General features: G+C 47.2%; 1 protein-coding gene across 2 annotated transcripts in view; it reads left to right on the top strand.

Annotated features, from left to right (window-relative positions):
• KATNIP (katanin interacting protein) overlaps positions 1-26,381 on the top strand; it is a 379,833-nt gene that overhangs the window by 81,638 nt on the left and 271,814 nt on the right. For both annotated transcript variants that reach the window (XM_075317875.1, XM_075317876.1), the window contains exons 10-12: positions 901-1,046; positions 2,076-2,149; positions 15,685-15,754. In XM_075317875.1, the coding sequence (XP_075173990.1) occupies positions 901-1,046; positions 2,076-2,149; positions 15,685-15,754 (290 nt within the window). The remainder of the gene's footprint in view (positions 1-900; positions 1,047-2,075; positions 2,150-15,684; positions 15,755-26,381) is intronic.

The raw sequence follows: 26,381 nt of genomic DNA on the forward strand, positions 1-26,381 counted from the left end.
ATACTCCCTTCTCATATTGGAAGGCATAGACTTGGTGACACGTTCCTTTTAAAGAGTTTGTCCACTACTGTATAACCGTGCACCATGTGTGCTAACAACTCCAGACAAGCATTTTTTTAATATGGTGTTAATACCTGCAATTCTCCTATACAAGCTTGTTGTTGCGGGTCACTCGGTCCATTATTTGTATGCACTGCTTTCTTGTGCCATTCTGTGTAATCCTCCCCTCTTCCCGGTGACACACTCAGCACATGAGGGCGCAGTGCTTCATCCTTTATATACACTGAATTCTGACCATGAGCTCCACAGACACGATTCATCTGCGCTTTGTATGCTGAGACTACAGTGTATTAACCGTTTTAATAAGCGCAGGATGAAGTGCTGTCCCCTCGGGCACTGATTGTGTCAGGTCTTCGCAAAGGTCTGCCTGAATCTAGAGACTTGAAAAGGGGCAGCTCGGAAGGAAATCGGTGTGACCCGCAGAGACATGCTTGTACAGAAGCATTTTAGATAATCACATCGTATTCAAAAAGCACCTGTCTGGATCGGTTAACACCCATGTGACAGGGCGATAAAGTAATGGACAACCCCTTTTAAAAGAATAAAAACACAAATTCAAACAAGTTGTTGATAGTCAGTAGTGGGAAAAAAACACAAAACTTCATTACAGAGTAAAGCCCCCATTTCAGTGGGATTTGCCGACCTTTTTATTTTTGTGGGTTGAGGGTTGGCTATGGAGTATGGACACTTCTAAGATCAGGATCACTCTGTAGGAATTACATTGTAAGATAATGCCATTATCCTTTATAGAAGTGAAGTTTCATCTACACCTAATTCTTATTTTCTTACGTTTCTTTTCGGCCAGTTTTTGAACCTAAACAATACTTTCTTCTGTTTTAGGACCAGCTAGTCGGAGAGAGAGACCACTATCTGCAACAAGGAAACAGATTGCAGAAAGTAAAGACCCGGAGTATTCAGCTCATCAAGTTATAAGTGCTGTGCAACTGGAGAATGAGGCGGTCGGAAGAGCGAGCAGCAGACTAGAGGTAATGAGCCGCTGCTAAGCTTTGTATCTATGTTGCTGAAAAAGAATTAATCGTTTCAACTGATTTGGACATAAAGCAGAATATTGATGATTTTAGCACATACATATCTATAACAAACGGTCAATAAAACCACAGATAGTTGCAGAATCTTTACTTTAGAGGGTAAGGGCTTCAATAGTTAATGTAAAAACATGCATTAAGAAATAGGACTCAACCTCCATAAAGGATATGGCTAATAGCTGCAGTACATCCAAGCAAAAGACAAGAGTTTCTTCTGCTCAGATGGAAATATGAAGGCTTCAGCTGATCAGTTGCCAATGATTGGCTGCAGCGGTCATTTTGGCAGTAGAATCTGTTAATGGTAGCATAGTAGGTCTTAATAGGGCTTCCATGAATAGGCTTTGCACAAGCAACTTCGGTTTGCAGGTCCCAGTGGAACCCTGGTCTTCACCCTTCATCCCCTTACGATGGAATCTGTACTGATGCAAGAATTACAACCATGGAGTGGCTGCTGGGTTGTGGAGAGAGTCAGCAGAAAGAAGTGTTATCAAGCCAGGTCATTACCAAGATGTCAAAGACAGAATCAGGAGGCAATGAGTAAACTAACAGCGAGCCAAGGTCAAGAATGAAATACTAGGCTATTCAGGGTACAAGGGACAAAGCAACAGACCAGGGTAGTAATAAACTATAACAGGCAGGTAGAAGTTGATGTTTTAAGAGATCATAGGAGAGGGTTGTGAGGCTGAGAGCACAGGAGCTACCGGTCTGGAAGGCAAGTAAAGATTTTTTATTTTTTTTTTTTTTTTTTTTACTTTGTGCAGCACCCTGGGGTCATTTAATAAGGATTTGTCCAATAGTGGACAACCCCTTTAATTCCAGCAATATTGTTTCTGCAGGCTAGTGATATGGTCAGGTTGTCACATGGCTGGCTAATACATGAAATTTTACACCTTTGCAAATTGTCATTATTGTGGGTGGAAATAAAAAGGTCCATGTAAAGTCAGATCTTCTTCCTTGTATTGTTATCAGTCTTCATCTTCACAAGAGCAGAAGGAAGGAGTTGTCTCACAAGCTATTGAAAGAATCACCCTTATGGAATTAAGGTAACCCCCCCCATTATGTAATTACTTGAATTCATCGCTTCATTATAAAGCTGTCATGCTATGGAGGAAGCTGCGTTTCTCTTTTTTGCATGCGTAATAGACAGTGGATAAAATAAGTATTTCATACAATGCTGATATTGCAAGTTTTCCCTCCTACAAAGAATGGAGAGGTCTGTAATTTTATTTCTTAGGTACACTTCAACTGTGACAGACAGAATTAAAAAAATCCAAAAAATCACATTGTATCATTTTTAAATCATTAATTTACATTTTATTGCAGGAAATAAGTATTTGATAAAATAGAAAACCAGAACTTAATATTTGGTACAGAAACCTTTTGTTTGCAATTACAGAGGTCAGACGTTTCCTGTAGCTCATGATCAAGTTTGCACACACTGCAGCAGGGATTTTGGTCCACTCCTCCAACAGATCTTCTCCAGATTTTTCAGCTTTCGGGGCTGTCACTTGGCAACATGGAGTTTCAGCTCCCTCCCAAGATTTTCTATTGGGTTCAGGTCTAAAGTATGGCTAGGGCACTCCAGGATCTTGAAATGCTTCTTACGGAGACACTCCTTAGTGGCCCTGGCTGTGTGTTTTGGGTTGTTGTCATACTGGTAGACCCAGCCACGACCAATCTTCAATGCTCTTACTGAGGGAAGGAGGTTGTTCGCTAACAAAATGTCACAATCCATGACTGCATCTATCCTCCCTTCAATACTGTGCAAACATTATGTCCTATCCCCATTGCAGAAAGTATGATGTTTCCACCCCATGCTTCATGGTTGGGACGGTGTTCTTGGGGTTGTACTCATCCTTCTTCTTTCTGCAAAAACAGCTAATGGAGTTGATACCAAAGAGTTCTCTTTTGGTCTCCTCTGACCACATGACCTTCTTCCATGCCTTCTCTGGATCATCCAGATTGTTATTGGTGAACTTCAAGCGAGCCTGATCAAGTGCTGGCATGAGCTGGGTGACCTTGCATTATTTTAATCCATGACTGTGTAATGTATAACTAACGGTAATCTTTAAGACTGTGATTCCAGCGCTCTTCAGGTAATTGACCAGGTTGTCCTGTGTAGTTCTGAGCTGATTCCTCACCTTTCTCAGAATCATCCTTACCCCACGAGGCAAGATCTTGCATGGAGCCCCAGACCGAGTATGATTGACAGTCATCTTCTGCTTCTTCCATTTTCTAATAATTGCGCCAACAGTTGTTGCCTTCTCACCAAGATGCTTGCCTATTGTTCTGTAACCCATCCTAGCCTTGTGTAGGTTTACGATTTTGTCCCTAGCATCCTTAGACAGCTCTTTGGTCTTGGCCATGGTGGAGAGGTTGGAGTGTGATTGAGCTTAAGGACAGGTAATTAATAAGTAATGAGTGCAGAGTAGGAGGGTTTCTTAACAAAAAAATAATACGTCTGTGAGAGACAGAATTCTTGCTAGTTGGTGGGTGATTAAATACTTATTTTATGCAATAAAATGCTATTTTTTTTTTCTCTGACGCCTCATTGGGGGACACAGGACCATGGGTGTTATGCTGCCTATCCATAGGAGGACACTAAGTAGATGCAAAAGCATAGCTCCTCCTCTGCAGTATACACCCCCTGGCCAGGCCAGGCAGCCTCAATTTTAGCTTAGTGTCTGTAGGAGGCACTTCCTTTCAAGGTTTGTTATTTTTTGAGGGCGACGGTTTCCTTTTGGGACCGATCTCCCACTACCATCAACGGGCGGGAACGTGGAGTGTCGCCTCCACGTACCCCCACCTGCGACGCTGGATCCTGGGCTGGACGACGGGTTCCACAGACACCGAATTTCCAAAGCCCAGGGTAGAGGCCTATGCCCCTATAGCACAATTCCTCAGCCCCTGTTTGCAGGCTCTGAGTTCAATATGGCACCAATTCCTCAGCCCCTCTTTGCAGGCTCTGAGTTGAATATGGCACCGGCGTGACTGGACACAGCAAGCTGAATCTGCTATTTTCACTGCCTGGAAAGCAGTGTTTAAGGTGAGATCCCCCCTGACTGGTTTCCCAGACAAAGGGAGAAAAGACGCTGCAGGGAAGGCTCCCAGGACATCTACAGTATTTATTATCAGAAAGTCCCTTGCTGGGTGCAAGGAGGAGAGAAGGATCCTGAACACACAGGGTTAACTTTTCTCTAGCTTGCTGGCTGGAGGAGGGGGAAGTCACTCCTGTTTGCAGAGAATCTGCACAGATAATTTCCTGGTGGCAGGGGGAGTGCACAGAGCTCAGGGACTCACGCTGTTTATTTCTTCGGCGCTCTATTGGGAGACCCAGACGATTGGGGTATAGCTACTGCCTCCGGAGGCCACACAAAGCACTACACTAAAAAGTGCAAGGCCCCTCCCCTTCTGGCTATACCCCCCCGTGGTATCACGGGTTCTCCAGTTTTCAAGCTTTGTGCGAAGGAGGTCAGACATCCATGCATAGCTCCACAGATTTTAGTCAGCAGTAGCTGCTGACTATTTCGGATGGAAGAAAAGAGGGCCCATATAGGGCCCCCAGCATGCTCCCTTCTCACCCGTTGATGGTGTTGTAAGGTTGAGGTACCTATTGCTGGTACGGAGGCTGGAGCCCACATGCTGCTTTCCTTCCACATCCCCCTGGGGGGCTCTGAGGAAGTGGGATCCTGCCGGCCTCAAAGCTCTGACGCCGGGCTCCATCCACAGACCCATTTGAACCTGCTGGATACGGAGCTGGAGTACCGTTCAGGGACATGGCCCTGCACCATTACAGGTACTCTGTGTCCCCGTACACACAGGCACAGCACACTCCAGACTTGCTGGGTGTGCTAGTGCGCCGGGGACAGTAAAGGGTTACAGTCACTGCAGCTTTGCTGAGTGACTTTGTGTATTGGGAACTACCGCGCCGGACGCTCCGGGAGCGGCGGCGCGGCTGGGACTTGTAGTTCGCCGGGGACTGGGCGCCGACCGCGCTTTTACGGCGGCGGCGCTTATAAATCCAGTCCCCGGCTTCTGCGGCCTAGTGCCGCTTCGTTCCCGCCCCCTCCCTGTCACTCAGGGAAGGGGACAGACGCTGAGCAATCAGCAGCGCCGAGGGCTGGAGCCTTATTTACATGCTCCAGCCCTCTCACTGCACACTGTCGGACGCCGGATTCCCGCTCTGACTTGGGGCACGCCCACGGCCCGCCCCTCCTCACACGAGCTGGGGAAGACGCCGGCAGCCATTACTGCAGTCCGAGCTCGGACTTTCGGCAACCAGGCAGGACGGTGGCGACCATACACCCGCTTATAGGCGGGCGGTAAGCGGCACACATAGTGCTGACCCCAATATATACTGCAGTGTGTACATGTGTATTTTAACTGCATAGGTCGCTATATGCCCGCTTGGAGAGCGACACATCAGCAGCAGGAAAGCAGGTGTGCTAAGGCACAGGCTTTCTAGGCTGCTTGTATTGCACGTACTGAAGTGTTCATTTGTGTTTATGCTTGTATGCTATACACTGCACTGTACAGTCGCTAGTCTTAGCTATATTCTCCTGGAATGGCTAGACTACAGCAGCAGAAAACCAAGGGTGCTGGGGCACAGGTTTTTTTTCTATGCTGCTTGTATTGCATGGGCTGCAGTGTGCATTTGTACTTGTGCTTGTATGCTATACATTGCACTGTATGGTCACTCTTCTGGGCTATATTCCCCTAGATGACTAGTCTACAGCAGCAGAAGAGCAGAGGTGCCAGGGCACAGGCTTCTATGCTGCTTGTATTGCTTGTGCTGCAGTGTTCATTTGTACTTTATGCTTGTATGCTATACATTGCACTGTACGGTCACCAATCTTGGCTATATACTTCTAGATGGCTAGTCGGCAGCGGCAAAAAAGCAACACAGATTTTCAGTGCTGTTTTTACTACATGGGATGCTGTTCATGACACCGTCCCATTGTGTGCATGCTCCCCTGTAGCACTTCGTCTGCCGGGGTCTCTAGCACTTCGTCTGCCGGGGTCTCTACTAGTCGTGGCCAAAGAAACCACCTGTCATCCCTGTCCAAGGACAGGGACGGAGTTGCAGTTTCGACAGATATATTGTCATAAGATAGAGACTTGCAGTCCAGACAGGCCATGGGCAATCTTCCTGACCAACCTCATTTGGAACGGGGGGGTCCCAGGAGGACTCTCTGTATGATAAGGCAGCTCTCCAGGACTTTGATCCTGACATCGCTATCAATCCGGATACACCGGATGGTAACGCCATACGGAATGATCCTATAGCGTCCATCAATGGAAGGTTGGATCCTTCTCCCTCAGCTCCCCCAGCGGAGGAGTCAGCTTCACAGCAGGAGAAGTCCCTTTTCAGTATCTCAAACGGATATTGAGTATTTTTCTGGCCACGCTGACTTCAGAGAAGCAGTCCAGAAACACCACGCTTACCAGATAAGCGTCTTCTCCAAACGTTTTTAAGATACACGTTATCCCTTTTCCCCTGACGTGGTCAAGCGCTGGACCCAGGGTCCAAAGGTGGATTCTCCAATCTCCAGGCTTGCGTCTAGAGCCATAGTTGCACTGGAGATGGGGCTTCACTTAAAGATGCCATTCACAGACAGATGGACTCTGGTTGAAATCTGTCTAGGAGGCTATCGGCGTGTCGGTTGCTCCGGCATTCACAGCCGTATAGGCAACCTAACCTTTTCAGCTGTTCTTGCGCAGCTGGCCTTGAGCACATGTACATCTGTACCGCAGAGGCGTCCGTAACTCCGCAATGTCTGCACTGCGACTTACCCTATTAATGCTGTCCTAAAAGTACAGTCGAGGTTTCGGTCCTTCCCAAGCTCGGGCAGGTCCCAATTGTCCTCGTGCAAAAGGGCTACAAAACCTCAGACGGGCTCAGATTCCGGCCGGGCTCAATCACGCCCAAGGAAGGCAGCCGGAGGAACCGCTACCAAGGCGGTCTCCTCATGACTCTCAGCTCTCTCTCTCTCTCCGCATCCGCGGTTGATGGCAGACTCCCCCGCCTTTGGCGACATTTAGCTGCCACAGGTCACAGACCGGTGGGTGACGGACATTGTGCTCACGTGCACAGGACAGTGTTCTGTTCTCGTCCTCCGACTCCATTCTTCAGAACGGCCCCACCTCCCCACCGAGCAGATGCCCTGCTGCAGGCGGTGGACGCTCTAAGAGCAGAAGGAGTGGTGATCCCTGTCCCCCCTCAGGAACGAGGGCGAGGGTTTGTACTCCAATCTCTTTGTGGCTCCAAAAAAGGACGGCTCCTTCCGTCCTGTTCTGGACCTAAAACTGCTCAATAAGCATGCGAACGCCAGGCGGTTCCGGATGGAATCCCTCCGATCCGTCATTACCTCAATGTCTCGAGGAGACTTCCTTGCCTCAACAGACATCAAAGATGCCTATCTCCACGTGCCAATTGCTACGGAGCACCAACGTTTTCTACGTTTTGTGATAGGAGACGACCATCTTCAGTTCGTAGCTCTGCCATTCGGTCTGGCGACAGCCCCACGGGTGTTCACCAAGGTCATGGCAGCAGTGGTAGCAGTCTTGCACTCTCAGGGACACCCGGTGATCCCTTACTTGGACGATCTACTCGTCAAAGCACCCTCCCTCGAGGCATGACAACGCAGCCTGAATGTTACGCTGGAGACTCTCCAGACTTTCGGGTGGATCATCAATTTGGCAAGGTCAAATCGGTCACCGACTCAATCACTAACGTATCTCGGCATGGAGTTCACACTCTATCAGCGATAGTGAAGCTTCCGCTGAACAAGCAGCGTTCACTGCAAACAGAGGTGCAGTCTCTCCTTCAAGGCCAGTCGCACCCCTTAAGGCGCCTCATGCACTTCCTAGGGAAGATGGTGGCAGCCATGGAGGCAGTTCCCTTTGCGCAGTTTCATCTGCGCCAACTGCAAGGGGACATTCTCCGCCAATGGGACGGGCAGTCAACCTCCCTGGACAGGAAAGTCTCCCTTTCCCAGACGGCCAAGGACTCTCTGCAATGGTGGCTTATTCCCACCTCATTGTCACAGTGAAGATCCTTCCTACCCCCATCCTGGGCAGTGGTCACGACAGATACGAGTCTGTCAGGGTGGGGAGCAGTTTGTCTCCGCCACAGGGCTCAGGGGACGTGGACTCAGCAGGAGTCCACCCTTCAGATCAATGTTCTGGAAATCGGGGCAGGGTATCTTACCCTACTAGCTTTCCAGCAGTGGCTAGAAAGAGAGCAGATCCGAATCCAGTCGGACAACTCCACAGCGGTGGCATACATCAACCACCAAGGAGGGACGCGCAGTCGGCAAGCCTTCCAGGAAGTCCGGCGAATCCTCATGTGGGTGGAGGACACAGCATCCACCATATCCGCAGTTCACATCCCGGGCGTAGAAAACTGGGAAGCAGACTTCCTCAGTCGCCAGGGTATGGACGCAGGGGAATGGTCCCTTCACCCGGACGTGTTTCAGGAAATCTGTCGCCGCTGGGGGGTGCCGGACGTCGACCTAATGGCGTCTCGGCACAACAACAAGGTCCCGGCATTTATGGCACGATCGCGCGATCACAGAGCTCTGGCGGCAGACGCCTTAGTGCAAGATTGGTCGCAGTTCCGGCTCACATATGTGTTTCCACCTCTGGCACTCTTGCCCAGAGTACTGCGCAAAAAATCAGATCCGATTGCAGCCGCGTCATACTCGTCGCCCCAGACTGGCCGAGGAGATCGTGGTACCCGGATCTGTGGCATCTCACGGTCGGCCGACCGTGGTCACTACCAGGCTGGCCAGACTTACTGTCCCAAGGGCCGTTTTTCCATCGGAATTCTGCGGCCCTGAACCTGACTGTGTGGCCATTGAGTCCTGGATCCTAGCGTCTTCAGGATTATCCCAAGGGGTCGTTGCCACCATGAAACAGGCTAGGAAGTCCACCTCTGCTAAGATCTACCACAGAACGTGGAAGTTTTTCTTAACCTGGTGCTCGGCTCAGGGAGTGTCTCCCTGGCCATTTGCATTGCCTACTTTTCTTTCCTTCCTGCAATCGGGGTTAGAAAAGGGCTTGTCGCTCGGCTTCCTTAAGGGGGAAGTCTCGGCACTATCCGTGTTTTTTCAGAAGCGTCTAGCACGTCTTTCTAAGGTGCGCACGTTCCTACAGGGGGTCTGTCATATCGTACCCCCGTACAAGCGGCCGTTAGATCCATGGGATCTCAACAGGGTATTAGTTGCTCTCCAGAAGCCGCCTTTCGAGCCTCTGAAGGAAGTTTCCTTTCTCGCCTGTCACAGAAGGTGGCGTTTCTCGTTGCGATCACATCGCTTCGGCGAGTGTCTGAGCTGGCAGCTCTGTCATCCAAGGCTCCCTTCCTGGTGTTCCACCAGGACAAGGTAGTGCTGCGCCCCATTCCGGAGTTTCTCCCTAAGGTCGTATCCTCATTTCATCTTAATCAGGATATATCCTTGCCTTCCTTTTGTCCTCATCCGGTTCACCGGTATGAAAAGGACTTACGTTTGTTAGATCTGGTGAGAGCACTCAGACTCTACATTTCCCGCACGGCACCCATGCGCCGTTCCGATGCACTTTTTGTCCTTGTCGCTGGTCCGCGCAAGGGGTTGCAGGCTTCTAAAGCCACCCTGGCTCGATGGATCAAAGAACCAATTCTAGAGGCCTACCGTTCTGCGGGGCTTCCGGTTCCTTCAGGGCTAAAAGCCCACTCAACCAGAGCCGTGGGTGCGTCCTGGGCATTACGACACCAGGCTTCGGCTCAACAAGTGTACCAGGCAGCTACCTGGTCCAGTCTGCACACTTTCACCAAGCATTATCAGGTGCATACCTATGCTTCGGCGGATGCCAGCTTAGGTAGAAGAGTCCTGCAGGCGGCAGTGACACCCCCGTAGGGGAGGGCTGTTTTGCAGCCCTAACATGAGGTATTTCTTTACCCACCCAGGGACAGCTTTTGGACGTCCCAATCGTCTGGGTCTCCCAATAGAGCGCCGAAGAAGAAGGGAATTTTGTTACTTACCGTAAATTCCTTTTCTTCTAGCTCTTATTGGGAGACCCAGCACCCGCCCTGTTGTCCTTCGGGATGTTTTTGTTGTTTGCGGGTACACATGTTGTTCATGTTGAACGATTTTTCAGTTCTCCGATGTTACTCGGAGTTAATTTGTTTAAACCAGTTATTGGCTTTCCTCCTTCTTGCTTTGGCACTAAAACTGGAGAACCCGTGATACCACGGGGGGGTATAGCCAGAAGGGGAGGGGCCTTGCACTTTTTAGTGTAGTGCTTTGTGTGGCCTCCGGAGGCAGTAGCTATACCCCAATCGTCTGGGTCTCCCAATAAGAGCTAGAAGAAAAGGAATTTACGGTAAGTAACAAAATTCCCTTCTTTCTCTGTTTATTTGCTTTAGCAGAAAAGCCGGCTGATAACCACCAGTGACAAGCTGTGTGCTGACTGGAGGGAGAGGGAGGAAAACTATCAGAAGCTCCCTTCCCGCCGTTTTTTACTACCTACAGCAGGGGGGGGGGCACACTGACTTCATCTTCGCGCTCTCTTAGCGCTAAGCCCCGCCCACCGCGGCCGCAATAAGCCCCGCCCCCCTCAGGAATGCGTGCGAAGATCTCCATAGAGCTTCATCCTTCCTGATGACAGGGCCATAGGCTGATTTGGGTAAGGTGCTTGCTTCACTTGTAGCTCTGCTGAGCATTGCTCCCCCTCCTGGCATACTCCTATTAGGAACATGCAGAATTCTAAGTGCACTAAGAGTGCTAAAGCCCACATAGTCTATTATTCAGCCTGCACTGTCTGCCACGCTGAGTTACCACATAAACACACCTCTTCTCTCTGTGAGTCCTGTGTCCCTATAGCTCCCCAAGACCCCCCTGCCACCACCGCCGCCGCAACCGTCAGCCCAGAGCCTAGGGCTCCCAGCCCACCGGAATGGGCACAGTTTCTGTCTTAATCCATGGAAAAACTGTCACAGAACCTGGTGCTGGCTATGCAATATCGTCCTCCACACCCTTCTGGGTCCCTGGACGGAACTCAGCCTGAGTATACCCCTATGGAGGATCCTTCTGAGGTAATCCGGGCACATGCTTCACCGGTTGCAGGGATCAGGAGAAGAGCACACGGCCGGGTGTCTCCAGCGGGCTCTCCCTCGGGAGCACACAGGGCATGCTCTCCCACACGCTCCACGGTTTCTGAAGAGCTGGAGGAGGGAGAATGCTGTTTGTACCAGGATAATTCCTTGGTTTCACCCTCCCCAGATCTTCAAACTGCAATAGACTCCCTTATAGCAGCAATCAACCAAGCTCTGCATGTGGAGGATCCCCCATCCACTACCACTGACCATGTGGTCTCCTTTAAGAGGGCAAGGAAACCCCAAAAGGTTTTCGCTGATCACCCAGAGTTTCAGGATATCCTCACAAAGCAAAGGTAGAAGCCTGACAGGCGCTTCGGTAACCGTAAACTCATGGACTCCCGGTACCCTTTTGCCCCACCTGCCCCTAAGGGCTGGGCCGATCCGTCCTCGGTCGACCCCCTCGGTCTCTCGCCTTGCCACAAAAACTCTCCTGTCGTTACCCGATGGTTCCTCCATCAAGAACCCGACAGACAGACAGGTGGAGCACCTCGCCCGCTCTGCCTTTGAGGTTGCGGGTTCCTCCCTCTCGCCCTCCTTTGCCTCTGTGTGGGTCGCAAAGGCGATCTCGGTATGGGCAGACTCCCTTAACACTTCGCTTGAGGAGTTCCCTCATTCCGTCACAGAGGTAACAGCTCAAATTGCCGCTGAGTATCTTATGCAGGCCTCCATTGATGCTGCTACCTACGCAGCTTTTGCCGCCTCAAATCCCATAGCCATCCGTAGAGCTCTCTGGCTCCAACAATGGCGAGCGGACTCTGCTTCCAAGAAGTCTCTCACGGGCCTTCCCTTTTTTCCAGACCGATTGTTTGGCGAACGTCTGGACAAGCTCATTTTTGACGCCACGGGAGGAAAAAGTACCTCCCTTCCCCAGCTGAAGCCCAGGACGACCTTCACCAAACGTCCACAGTCCTCGTTCCGCTCCTTTCAGAACTCATTTGGTTGATTGACATCCCGCTCTGCCCCCGCCACTAGCCGCGGACTACACAGGGACCGACCTTCTCAGCTCTCCCCGAAACCCACTTTGTCATGGCAGCCTAGACCGAAACAGTCCAGGACTAGGGAGACTCGTCCACGACGTTTTCCCCCCTCATGGCTCCTTTGCGCCACGGAAGACAAACTCATTGTAGGAGGGTCGACTGCGGCTCTTTTCAACACATCTGGGCTGCCGCCTCAGACGACAAATGGGTGCAAGACCTTGTGTCTTCCGGTTACCACATAGAATTTCGGACCAGACCCCTGAGTCGGTTCCTTCTCTCAAAGCCCCCAAAGTTCCTAAGGTCCATTATTGCATCCATGTTCGAAGGGAAATTCCTCGCCTCCATAGATATCAAGGATGCATACCTGCACATACCCATCGCTCCAGATCACCAAAAGTTCCTCCGCTTCGCAGTTCAGGACTCCCATTTTCAATTCGTAGCCCTACCCTTCGGCCTTGCCACAGCACCAAGGGTCTTCACCAAAATCATGGCGGCCGCCATGAGCGTCCTTCACGCCAGGGGAGTAGTCGTTCTCCCTTACTTGGACGACTTCCTCATCAAGGCCCCTCCTTACGCGACAGCTCAACCAGCGTACAGATCACCTTGGACACCCTATCCCGCTTAGGGTGGCTACTGATTCTAGACAAATCATCCCCGGTCCCAGCACGATCCATCACCTTCCTGAGCATGTCCCTGGACACCCGTCGGGGCTTGATCTATCTCCCTCAGGACAAGGCAATCGCTCTTCGACAAGCGGTACGCTGCCTTCTACGTCCTCCGTCTCGCTCCATTCAATTCAGCATGAAGGTGCTCGACAGGATGGTGGCGGCTATGGAGGCAGTACCTTTTGCTCAACTGCACCTCCGCCCACTGCAGCTAGTCCTTCTAGCTGCCTGGGACAAGAGCCCCTTCTCCCTGGACAAACATCTTCACCTGACGCCTTCAGTCAGGTATGCACTCCGGTGGTGGCTTCGGTCCTCATCCCTATCGAAGGGGAGATCTTTTCTCCCAGTGAACTGGCTGGTCCTGACCACGGACGCCAGCCTCCTAGACTGGGGAGCAGTGTACCGGCACCATACTGCTCAAGGACGTTGGACGCCCCAGGAGTCTTCCCTACCCATAAACATCCTGGAAATCCGCGCGATCTTCCTCGCGCTCAGGGCGTTCTGCCCTCTGCTAGCGGGTCATCAGATTCGAGTCCAATCGGACAATGCGACAGCTGTAGCCTATATCAATCGGCAGGGGTGCACCCGCAGCAAAGCGGCTTATCTCGAGGCCCACAAGATCCTCAGCTGGGCCGAGTCGACGGGGTCAGTGATATCAGCGGTACACATACCGGGGGTAGAGAACTGGGCAGCAGACTTTCTAAGTCGCCAAGGCCTGGCCGCCGGAGAATGGTCTCTCCACCCAGAAGTGTTTCTACACATCTGCACTCGCTGGGGCACACCAGACGTGGATCTAATGGCCTCAAGGTTGAACGCAAAGGTACCCGCGTTCATAGCCAGGTCACGCGACCCGCAGTCCATCGGCGCGGATGCTCTAGTCTGCTCCTGGCACCACTCCCGCCTGCCTTACATATTTCCACCTCTACCCCTGCTGCCGCAGGTAATCAGGAAGATCAAGGCAGAGGGAGTCCCAGTGATACTGATAGCACTGGACTGGCCCAGGCGCGCCTGGTACGCCGAATTAGTACAAATGCTCGCAAACGTACCGCGGCGCCTTCCAGACATCCCAGTTTTGCTGACCCAAGGGCCCATTTCCCATCAGAACTCCAGAGCCCTGAAGCTGACGGCATGGCCATTGAGACCTGGGTATTAACAAGAGCGGGATTCTCCCCCGCGGTTATTTCCACCATGATCAGCGCCCGAAAGCCTGCTTCATCCCGCATTTACCACCGTACATGGAAAATCTTCCTTTCATGGTGCAGAGAAACTAACGTCTAGCCTATTCCTCTGGCCATCCCTAGAATTCTCGACTTTCTACAGTCTGGCTTGCAAGCGGGGTTGGCTCTCAGTTCCCTTAAAGGGCAGGTCTCAGCGCTCTCAATCTTCTACCAATGCCGCCTGGCTCAAAAACCGCAAGTCAAGACCTTCCTCCAGGGCATTTCCCATCTAGTTCCCCTGTACAAACGGCCGCTGGACCCATGGGACCTCAATCTCATTCTGGACGGTCTCCAGAGGTCTCCCTTTGAACCTCTCAAGGAATCCTCCCTTGCTCTTCTGTCCTGGAAGGTAATATTCCTGGTGGTAATTACATCCATCAGACGGGTTTCGGAGCTGGCAGCACTCTCTTGCCGCGAGCCTTTTCTGATCTTTCACCAGGACAAGGTGGTTCTACGCCCTCTTCCGGATTTTCTTCCAAAAGTTCCTAACCCGTTTCATTTGAACGAGGACATTGTTCTGCCTTCCTTTCGTCCACACCCAGTTCATAGGGTGGAAAGGTCTCTGCATTTGTTAGACCTCGTCAGAGCTCTCAAATATATATAGAGGTAAGAAGAGGCTGCTCACACTACTGTCTGCTTTCTATATCTGATCTAATATCTGAGATCATATCTTGCACGTTTACATCTGCTTGTATTTGTAATGTAAATTCACCACAGTAAAGGTTTATTTTCCATCCATGGTGGGAAACCTGATGATGGCCTCTATGGATGATTCTGAGACAACTGCATATAAGAGTCACATAAGGATAAAGTGAGATGTATCATGAACCAGTTTGCACTTGCCATCCATGTCTTGTAGTCCTAGTTGATCATATCCATCAATCACAACCTGTAGTGTATACCATTGTTGTCTTGAACCATTCTGTAACAACTTAAGCGGCCTTTACACGCAACGACATCGCTAACGAGATGTCGTTGGGGTCACGGAATTCGTGACGCACATCCGACCTAGTTAGCGACGTCGTTGCGTGTGAAACGCACGAACGACCGCTAACTATCAAAATTACTCACCATATCGTTGATCGTTGACACGTCGTTCTAATCCCAAATATCGTCGCTGTTCCAGGACGCAGGTTGTTCGTCGTTCCTGCGGCAGCACACATCACTATGTGTGACACCGCAGAAACGAGGAACAACATCGTACCTGCGGCCGCCGGCAATGAGGAAGGAAGGAGGTGGGCGGGATGTTCCGGCCGCTCATCTCCGCCCCTCGGCTTCTATTAGACTGCTGCTTAGTGATACCGCTGTGACACCTCACGAACCACCCCCCTTAGAAAGGAGGCGGTTTGCTGGCCAAAGCGATGTCGCTAGGCAGGTAAGTATGTGTGACGGGGACTAACGATGTTGTGCGCCACGGGCAGCGATTTGCCCGTGACACACAACCGACGGGGTCGGGTGCTTTCACCAGCGACATAGCTGCTATTTCTGTGTGGAAAGAAACCAGCACAAGGAAAATATGATGTCATGTCTTGTAAAAGTGTATAATTGTTCTTTGTGTAATTCAGTATTTTCCTTATATTCTAGCCAGCAAAAGAAATTGTTAAAGGTTCTCCAGAACATTGACAAGGAGCGTGTTTCCAGGAGTGATCTAAAGGTAGGCATTGTGAAATGATGTGTTTCTTGTAGATGCACCTATTTGTGCAAAATCAACTCAATGAAAATATACACATGAATTTGAACTTGTGTGCTGGGGATTGTACTCCCATAGTTACCTTTCCCAGTAATTTTACTCCCTGGTGGGTAAGGTTGGACTTTCCTACACAACCTGTCTTGTTGTTGGCCCCTGAACGCTTGTGCATGCACTGGATGTCTTGGATGCCGGGTTTTTCACAGCAAGACATATTGTACTGTGGATGGCCTGAAGGCACTGCTCTTACAACCAGCCAACTACCGCGGAGGAGCTCGGTGCGGAGTCCAGAGTATGTGCTGAGGCTAAGGTAGCCCTGTTATGTGCACAATGTTCATAATTCTGTCCCTATAAATCTGTTGCGTTACTATATATACACATATAACTATGTATGAACATATAGTGATGTATAAGTAGTCATATTTATATAGGTATACATAGACGTCACTGCTATTAATCATTTAAATGCTGTTATCAATCTCTAATGCGATAGGTGTGAGTTGGAGCACCATTCATGGCATGGCTTGCTGAAGACCTCCATCGCTGCTATTATGGCACTTCTGTGAAGCTCAGTCACTGGCTGAGCTTCATGTGAGGCCACAATTATCACTGTGTAATGCAATATTGTGGTATTTCAGTATATAGCATAAATGATCAGACAAAAAAATTGAATAAAAAAATAAAGTAAAAAAGAATTTAAAAAAAATGTAAGAAATGTTAACAAAAAGTCTCTTCCCCTCCACTTTCCCTCCATTATAAATAGATAAAAAAATTATAAAGAAAATACAAAAAAAACATAGTTGGTATTGGCAGCGCTGTAATCGGGTATATCCAATTACTAAAATTAATCATTGCAGAATTGCATGTTTTCGGTCCTCTCACTAACCCAATAGTGCAATGCAATAATACACGTTCAAAATATATGTACTGCAAATAGCATGAAACAATATGTCCCCTCTCCAAACAAATAACAAGCCCTCACACAGCTCCCGTGGTGCGCAAATTAAATTGTTACAGGTATTGAAAAATGACAACGCAAACCAACTGTTTAAAAAAAAAATAAAAATCAATGGAAATCTGGTATCTCCGTTATTCTCCTGACATAGAGAATAAAGTTACAGGGTCATCTTTACCATACAGTGAACTTCATAGTAACACAACCCATTAAGTTATGGAAGATTTACATTTTTTCACCTTACTAGGAATTTTTTCCCCTATTTTTCCTTGAATGGAAGTTTTTAATGATACTGTCCATTTTACCATACACCTAATCCTGTACGAAACAAGCTCTTATATTCCTATTCTGACTGAAAAATAAAAATGTATGGATCTTGGAAGAAGGCTAGGGGTAAACAACAAATTAACAGCTCCTTTAAGAGGTTAAAGGAGTTTACTCAACTGTGACATTTACCCATAGGACATACATCCTCAATTCCACAGGCTAAAGGGCGCTTTACATGCTACAATATATCTTACGATGTGTCGGCGGGGTCATGTCGTAAGTGAAGCACATTCGGCATCGTAAGTTATATTGTAGTATGTAACAGCTACGTGCGATTGCGATTGAACGGTAAAACGTTAATCGCATGCACGTCGTTCATTTCCTAAAAATTGAACGTCAGGTTGTTCATCGTACCCGGGGTAGCACACATCGCAGTGTGTGACACCCCGGGAACGATGAACAGATCTCACCTGCCTCCTGCGGCTCCCGGCCCACAATGCGGAAGGAAGGAGGTGGGCGGGATGTTTACGTCCCGCTCATCTCCGCCCCTCCGCTTCTATTGGCCGGCTGCCAAGAGACGTCGATGTGACGCCGAACGTCCCTCCCACTCCAGGAAGTGGATGTTCGCTGCCCACATCGAGGTCGTATGGACGGGTAAGTACGTGTGACGGGGGTTACTGGTTTGTGCGACACGTTCAACAAATTGAACGTGCCGCACATACGATGGGGACAAAAAAGACTGCCTGCACACAAAAAAAGACAGTTTGCTAAAGTATGCTAATGCTAAAGTATGGAAACCATGAATGTGTGAACCATGGACCTGCATTACTGCTAAGGAAAATCTAAAAAAAAAATGAGATATTTAGCATATAGAAATGGCCATTTGTATATCTGCCCAGTTGCCCCTTCACGGCATATCTCGTAACTGGGTACCTAACGCTATTCTGAAGCCTCTCTTTGGGTTAAATACCTCCTGTATATGGGCACGTAGGAACCTGCTATATAGATATGAGATTACCTGTGGCAACTGGGGGAGGGGTGCACGGTCAGAAGGTATGACCCTCTTGATATAGACAAAAAAGACTGCCTGCACTCAGCCTCATCGACCTGACGTGTGAACAGGCGCATAACTGAACATGACATAAAATACAAAAAAAGACAGTTTGCACTATGATAATGCTAAAGTATGGAAACCATGAATGTGTGAACATGGACCTGCATTACTGCTAAGGAAAATCTAAAAAAAAAATGAGATATTTAGCATATAGAAATGGCCGTTTGTATATCTACCCAGTTGCCCCTTCACGGCATATCTCGTAACTGGGTACCTAACGCTATTCTGAAGCCTCTCTCTGGGTTAAAAACACATACGATGGGGGCGGTTACGATCGCACACGATATCGTATGCTAAATCGTAACATGTAAAGCAGGCTTAAGAGGAGCAGGAATTGTATGGAGCCGTAGTTGAACGCATACTCACTCGCTTGTTTCCATATCTCATGTATATTAGTATAATGAGGAGCTGTGCAAGATTGGTCTCTGCTCTATTAATTTTTTTTTCAGTTATGTTGTATTCACGCTGATTCATTTTTGCACTATTGATTTAGGGGTGGGGTGTCCCATTGAAGTGCAACCCAAACTGTAGGCTCCATTGCAAAAGGGGGAGGTCGTCATTGTCCTGTATGTGTGCAGAGTGAGCAGCAGGGTAACCTAACGTACCTTTTATTCTATGGAATCCTAATTCATCTATTCGCACTAACCACAAAAAAGGCAAAAAATAAATATCCCCGAATTCCACCTTTAATCTCCTTCTTTTTTTCTGATTCTAATCTATCTCATGTTCCAGTGATTATATAAGGTATGATTGATAAAAGATGGCTAAGCCCTAACACCCTTGTCAAGATGGTGGGGTTTAGACCGCCACCAACTTTCTGCCTGGCGCTGTCTCTGGGCGGTCACTGTCCGCGCCTACTGGCAATTCATTTGATTTCACATCAATAGAGAGGTTCTTCCTCTTTCCTGCTACACTGTCAGCGGGCTGTGACTGCCCACATCATGCAGTTAGACAGCGGGAAATCGGCTGTCAATCAGCATGAGATATATGGGGAGATAAGGTATGCACACCAGTGACTATGTAAGGGGAATACATGAAATAGCAGAAACTGCTGTGTGAATACTGACTTGAAAAATCCAATAGCTATATGCAAGAGTGAATATGTGAAAAATGGAATCTGCATTACTGCCATGAACATATGAATCAAGAGAAATTTAGCTACTGAATTGATCAATGCAATAGAGCCCCAACACTGCGCCAAAGTATTTCTCTACGTTGGGGTCCCTAACTTGTGTGTGTCCTCTCATGCAGTTAAAAAACTTACCGTGTATGGGAAGCTGAGACCCAGGCTATATATACGATGTGGATTGGCAATAGGTGTGGTGGAGAGGGTTCACAAACGAAAAAATACTAACAAATAGGAATAACGTTTGGAACACCATTCTAAGTCCGAACTGGGTGCAAAAACCTAAAAAAACATCAAGTCAAGTCAGTATTCACACAGCAGTTTCTGCTATTTCATGTATTCCCCTTACATAGTCACTGGTGTGCATAACTTATCTCCCCATAGTGATGTTTTTTTAGGTTTTTGCACCCAGTTCGGACTTAGAATGGTGTTCCAAACGTTATTCCTATTAATCAGCATGAGATAGGCAGTGAGGCTCCATCAGCAGAGCGGAAAAGGTGCACTGAGAGATGGCAGGAGCGATCCATAACTGCTCTGAGCCCACAGAGATCGGCGCCGGGCAGGACACGCAGGTGATTAGCAACTATCTGCCTGTAAGTTCTTAGGACCATAGGAAAAAAATAATATTCATGGACAACCCTTTAATTTTAATGTGATCTTTGGTCATAAATCGGCATAGAGGACCTCAAAAAAGACAGATCAGAGTTACAAACGCTCCTTTTAGAATGACAACCCTGACAAATTCTCAGTTACAGAGGTCGGCCATTTTTCTCACATTCTTGCCAGCACTTCTATGCATACAGAATGAATTTAAAGGGAACCAATCACTAGGATTTTTGTATATAAGCTAAAGCCAGTGCTATACTGGCACTATCAGGCTGATTCTATACATACCTGTAGAGGACAGCTCGAATATATAGGTTTTGAAATCCAAGAAAGTAAAGTTTATAAAATCATCAGCTTCTTGAGTGACAGCAGCTGAGGATCAGATAATATCTGGGGGGGTATTCATACTTATCCTCTCCCCCTGTTAGAATTAGCATAAGTATTATACAATCAATTTACCTTTTCACTAGCAGGACCTGTGTGAGGTCTTAACATGTGACCAGAAGAGGCGGGACCTCAGACAACAAAGATGGTACCAAGAAGCAACATTTTTTGTTGGCTGACAATAGTAGTACTATTCTATGTGGGAGATTTGCACATATTGCCGTGGTCACAGGAGTGTATGAATAGGACAAGGGCCAGCTTAAAAACAAGTCTGATTGCTCTCGGCCCAATATAATTCAGTGATGCTGGTCAGATCTGCGTATTTTTCTTAAGCTGTAATTGGGCTGACGAAAAATATCGCAGCATGCCATGATTGTCAGCGTATTTCAGACGTCATGCACCTATGTAAAGTTATGGTGGTGTGTGAAACATCGGACTGCTCTCATGTAATCCGAGTGCAGTCTAATATACGCAGAGACAGACAATGGAGAAGATGGAGAAATTAACATCTCCATCTTCTCCGCTCCTGTGCTCCCATTCTCACATGCGAGAGAAGCAGATCAGAGGATTATAACACTTGGTCACGCACCCAGCAGAGTCTGAGCCGAGTGTCATTGCCATAACGCATACGATGCTCTCATATCTGATCTTACCCGCTTGTGTGACCCCGGCCTAAAGCTGAGTGTACCTGCAAGAGAAATTAATAGAAATTAATGAGTTGTGGATTTCAAACCTGCACCCTAGCTTAGTTTACGCTGCTTAATGGGAATCTGTCACCAAGTTTTTGCCACCTAATCTGAGAACAGCATAACGTAGGGGCAGAGATCCTGATTCCAATGATGTGTCACTTACTGGGCTGCTTAGTGTAGTTTTGATAATTTACAGCTGATTAATCAGTGATTTTATCATTACAGGACTTCTTGGTGTGCTGCTGGGTAGTCCAGCATATTCATGAGCTCTGTATAACTGCTAGATCTGCAGCAGTTTGATTTGATCAAAATCACAGCAAACAGCTCAGTAAGTCATATATAGCTGGAATCCGGATCTCTGTCCTGATATTGCTAATCCCTGTTTAATTGTCCCAGGTTATAGTAACCTACATAAAGAGATCTTTAGAAAAAGTATTTCTAAAGATCCTTTATGATATGCTAATGAGGTCAGGGACTAGTCACAAAGGTGTTAGTCCCTGCGCTCATTCCGCCCACAGGGGCATGCTAATATGCTATTCAATGCAGCGTTATCAGCAGTGACGTGCCTTCCTGTGTCTGCTGTCACTGCTGATCAGAATGCCCGGTACTTCTGGTCATGCGCACTATGAAGCTTGTGTACACCTCCCGGCTTCAGAGAGGTCTAGTGAGTACGACCGGAAGTGCTGGGACTTCTTATCATGCGAACTGAGCCCAAGCCTGGCGTTCTGACGCGGTGGCAGCGGACACAGGTATGCTTGTCACCGCTGATGACGTGGGGTAACAGGCATTAAATAACGTGCTACCATGCTAAGAGAGCGGAATGAGCGCATGAACTAATGCCCTTGTGACTAGTGCCTGGCCTCATTAGTATATCATATGGGATATTTAGACATACTTTTTCTAAAGATCTCTTTATCTATGCTAGTGTATACAGGGACGGTTAGGCAGGGGTTAGCAATATGCACCCAGAACTGTTCGTGGTTTTGGCTGCTTATTGCTCCTGACAGGTTCCCTTTAATTAAGAAACTTGTTTATTGACTCTTTCTAGTAAATATATTGCATCAAAATCTGGCACATGATGGATGCCTTCAGTAATGCTAAGGAAAAGCTGTTTATATTTTAGAAAACTTGTCAATGTTCAAGATTTACATTTTTATTTTCTCCAAAAATCAAATTAATATTGAACATTGCTATTTGGGGGTTTGTAAATGAATTGGTGTTGTGATATGACCGCTGTATAACCAATGGGCCGTCAGGTTTCTGGTGTGAAAATGGGGGAAAAAAGACCATTTTTCACCTGAAATGGATTGTCATCCCTTTTAGTTAGTGTTCTACTCGGCTGCAGTTTGACTAATGGTGGCCCAGCAGATGCTGACTGGTTATTATACAGCGTGGGCTTTTCTGATAGCAATTCTCATAAAAGTATGAAAACATCCAGCCCTGAATAGAAGATGCTGACAGCCACTTCTGCCTTTATGGTAGTAAAGACTAATGGAGATTCAGTGCTTAGAATCACCCGGGCCGGATCTGCGCTGCCCCAGAGGTATACACATAGGACAACGGCATCGCAAAGCTGTTTCAAGACAAAGGTCAATGTTATAAATACAGAGCATACATATTCATTATTGTCTGAACATTTAGCACTGCTGGCATTATTTTTATGCACTGCGATTGGGCAAGTACAGTAAGTAAAGGGCAATGCTATCGTTGACAAATGCAATAAAATAAGCAAAAACAAACTGTAAATTTGAATTACATTTGCTCCACTATTATTTTCTTTTAAAAGGGAACCACACAAACGGCATACACTCCTGCGACACCATGTCCCAGAGCGAAAAAGAGCAAAGAACTTATATTGTCTTGTAAATCCAATATGGCCACTCCATCCCTCTGCTTTGTATGGTCGCTAAAGGGTTATTCCAAGATTTTAATTTTTTCTTTTATTTATATTTTAACTAGCCCTCCGATAAGATACTCTTATTATAGGTTTCAGATACCTCATTTAGTTGTTCTTTTCTGTCTAAAGGCCGCTTTACACGCTTCGACGTATCTAAAGATATGTCGTCGGGGTCACGGAATTCGTGACGCACATCCGGCATCGTTAGCGACGTCGTTGCATGTGACGCCTATGAGCGAATGTTAACGATCAAAAATACTCACCTAATTGTTGATTGTTGACACGTCGTTCATTTTCACAAGATCGTTGCTGGTGCTGGACGCAGGATGTTCGTCGTTCCTGAGGCAGCACACATCGCTATGTGTGACACCCCGGGAACGACGAACAGCAGCGTTCCTGCGTCCTTCAACAACGAGGTGTGCGTGACTTCCATGCAGCTGCTCTCCGCCCCTCCGCTTCTATTGGCGGACCGCTGTGTGACGTCGCTGTGACGGCGCGCGAACCTCCCCCTTAAAAAAGAGGTTGTTCGCCGCCAACAGCGATGTCGCTAGGAGGGTAAGTCTGTTTTACGCGTCATAGCGATATTGTTCGCCATGGGCAGCAATTTGCCCGTGAAGGCACAAACGACGGGGCAGGTTCTTTTGCGAGCGACATCACTAGCGATGTCGCTGTGTGTAAAGCAGCCTTTACAATTCATGGATTCCTTCTCTTCGGTGATCTTTAGGAAATTCATGCCTATATGTTTTCTGAAGGGGGTCACCAAGTTCCTGTGTGATAAAAATTGCTTAAATTACCAACTGAAGGTTTCCACGGGAATGGACAATTTGGGAAGGGTGGGGAATTCCTGTAAGTTACTGATGATTACTGCACAGCTCCTTTCACACAGCTATAATGAAGGAAGTTACAGTTCAGACTCCTAACAGTAGAATTGGGTGGATCTCTGGTCCACGGCCAGTTTAGTAGTCTCAGGAGGCTCACAAATCTCCTTGCCTTTCAAGATCCCCGACACAGCATTTGAGTAGCTGAGCTGACGCAATCTCATCTGAGTCATACTACAATAATGATGTTAAGTCAGCACGGCTAATCAAAACCAGTGCCAATGATACCAGTAGGTAAGGGATTCAGGAGCATCTCATCCAGTGGCAAGACAACACTGACCAGGCCGATTGACCATATTGCCTTAAACCAATCCACCCAACGCTTTTGCAATTTATTAATGATTGTGTGCTGAGCCCATGGTCACAACATTTTGCAACATATACAATCCTCAATGTCTGTAAACATTTATATCACATAATTGTCACGGGTGAGTCACACTTGACAGACTGTCCTGTAGTTTTTCAGCTGTAGAAGGTCGCAGCATTTGGCTACACAAGCTGCTCTCCGACTTTCCCTTTTTCCCTGCATTGGGTTTATCCCTTTTCTCTTTAGGACCCTGCAGATTTCTTCACCTTTTCAGCTGTTAATCTTTAGCATTTCCCTTTGTGTCTTTAAATACCTTTATTTCCCCTTACTCTGTGCTGGTGATAGGTTTAATACCCTTAACAAGTCTTCAGTGCAAGCAGTTGACTTGTTTTGTTGTTGTTGCAGTTCCTCTCCCTGACTCATCTGGAGATAAATTATTTGGTTACTTCCCCCTGTGTGTTTTCCCTGTGTCATCTTTAGAGCTTAGTGGGGTTGACTAAGTGCTCATCCCATCCGTTCCCTAGCTAGGGCCTATTTCAGGGTCAGCCATCCAGCTTGACGCATAGGTGCGGAAACCTATCTAGGGTGGTGAGGGAAGCCAGGGGCCAGTGGTAAATGTGGTCATGGGTCAACATCTCCCCCTTCCCTTCCCTTCCGCTGTTTGTTTGATACTTCCCTGTACCTAGCATGACAGTAATGTTACTGTAGAAGAGGACGGTGTTAATTGTTAATAAGGGTTTAGTATATTATGTCTTCTATAAGATGGGTTATAACTGGTAAATGGTTGAAGCATTTCCAAACATATAGCTCTAAAGAAAGCCTTTAATGTACACTATTATATACATATTAATGAGTCTGTTCACCTTTTTTCATCTTCATTATTTAGGTTGTTTGTGGTCGTATAGGGTTACTATTTCTTCCTTTACGCCCTCTTTTCCCTTGTCTCTGGCTCATGGATACCTTTGGCATGTGTTTTACTAGTTATTTTAGATTTGTTGGAGTCACACACAATAGTAATTACGCGTCTAGGGTCTGCACCACACGCTCTTCAAAACTTATTATTAATTTACTTTTGTGATACTTTATAAGCCTGTTTTTATTGCCTCATATTTTTCTCTAGTGAATTTTTATTTTCTGTATTGTTTGTACACAAAAGCAATTTCTTACGTCCATTGTAATTCTTCAGTTATAAAGGGGTTAAGAGTCAAAGTATATGAAATACACATTTCTCCAAATATATTATACAAGGAGTTTAATCATAATAGTCAAATAGAAAATATTTCTGGAATCTGAGTTGGATTTTTATTTTTTTTATCACCATGCAAAAGGTCACAGATGAATCACATACAATTTATTCAGTGTGCAGGTTACACGTAGTAATCTCAGAGGAGATGCTGCTCAGAATCATAATGTCCTGTGTATCTCACCATTAACTATTCTGCCCCAAATTCTGCACTGTGTGCAGCACATTCCTAATGATGCCCCCTGCCGCAACAACTTATTAAAAGGCATCAAGTGTTGTAATCCTGCAGCTGCATGTGCCTTCAGACTAATGCTTTTGTATGGACACAAACACACTTTTTTTGCTCTTACTATGTTTTTTTTCTCTCAACAGGATAGGATTTAAAGTCACTTTTTAATTAACTTTTTTTACTTTTTAGAAAAAATATAAACCTTTTTGTTTGGTTTTGTATTGTGTTTTGGTTAGCATTATAGTCTACGGGGACAATTCTAGGTCATTCTGCCTCTCGTGTCTCCATTCTAGTTATTATAAAACCAAAAATAGAAAAAAAGCATTTTACTGTCTTACAACTATATATATTTTTTATGTATATACACTGCTAACCATTGAAATTGCAACACTAAGAGGGAAAAGTTGTTGAATTAGAGGATAATGTTATGCAAATGAAGAAAAAATTGGATGAATGTTTTTTGCCACTGTGAATGCACTTTGATACTGCTATGGTTGCTGAGAGTGGCGAGCGTCCGAGGATGGACCCACTGAGCCATTCACCGAACTTCCCTGGAAGAGCTAACCTTGAGCTAACCCCTATACGGGGATTGTCAGGCGCAGCCCCAGGGGGCCTAAATGCACGACTGCAAGGACCAGTGGTATTAACTCTTACGGACAAGAATCTCAGACGTGGCAACAGGATGTGGCAGAACGAAGATGGTGGCTCAGATGTAGCAGCACGGAGGTGGTAATTCAGACAAGACAGCATGGAAGAGGTGGTAGCAGCAAGCTCCAGGAGTAAACACAGGTTAACAGGTACAGATAACTGCTACTAGGACATGTCACGTAGCACTAGACATAGTAACCGGTATGGGACCTGAGAACTAGCAACTCCATACTGATGGGCAATGTTGCTCA

Source organism: Anomaloglossus baeobatrachus, chromosome 7 (genome assembly GCF_048569485.1).
Source record: "Anomaloglossus baeobatrachus isolate aAnoBae1 chromosome 7, aAnoBae1.hap1, whole genome shotgun sequence".
Taxonomy (NCBI): Eukaryota; Metazoa; Chordata; class Amphibia; order Anura; family Aromobatidae; genus Anomaloglossus; species Anomaloglossus baeobatrachus.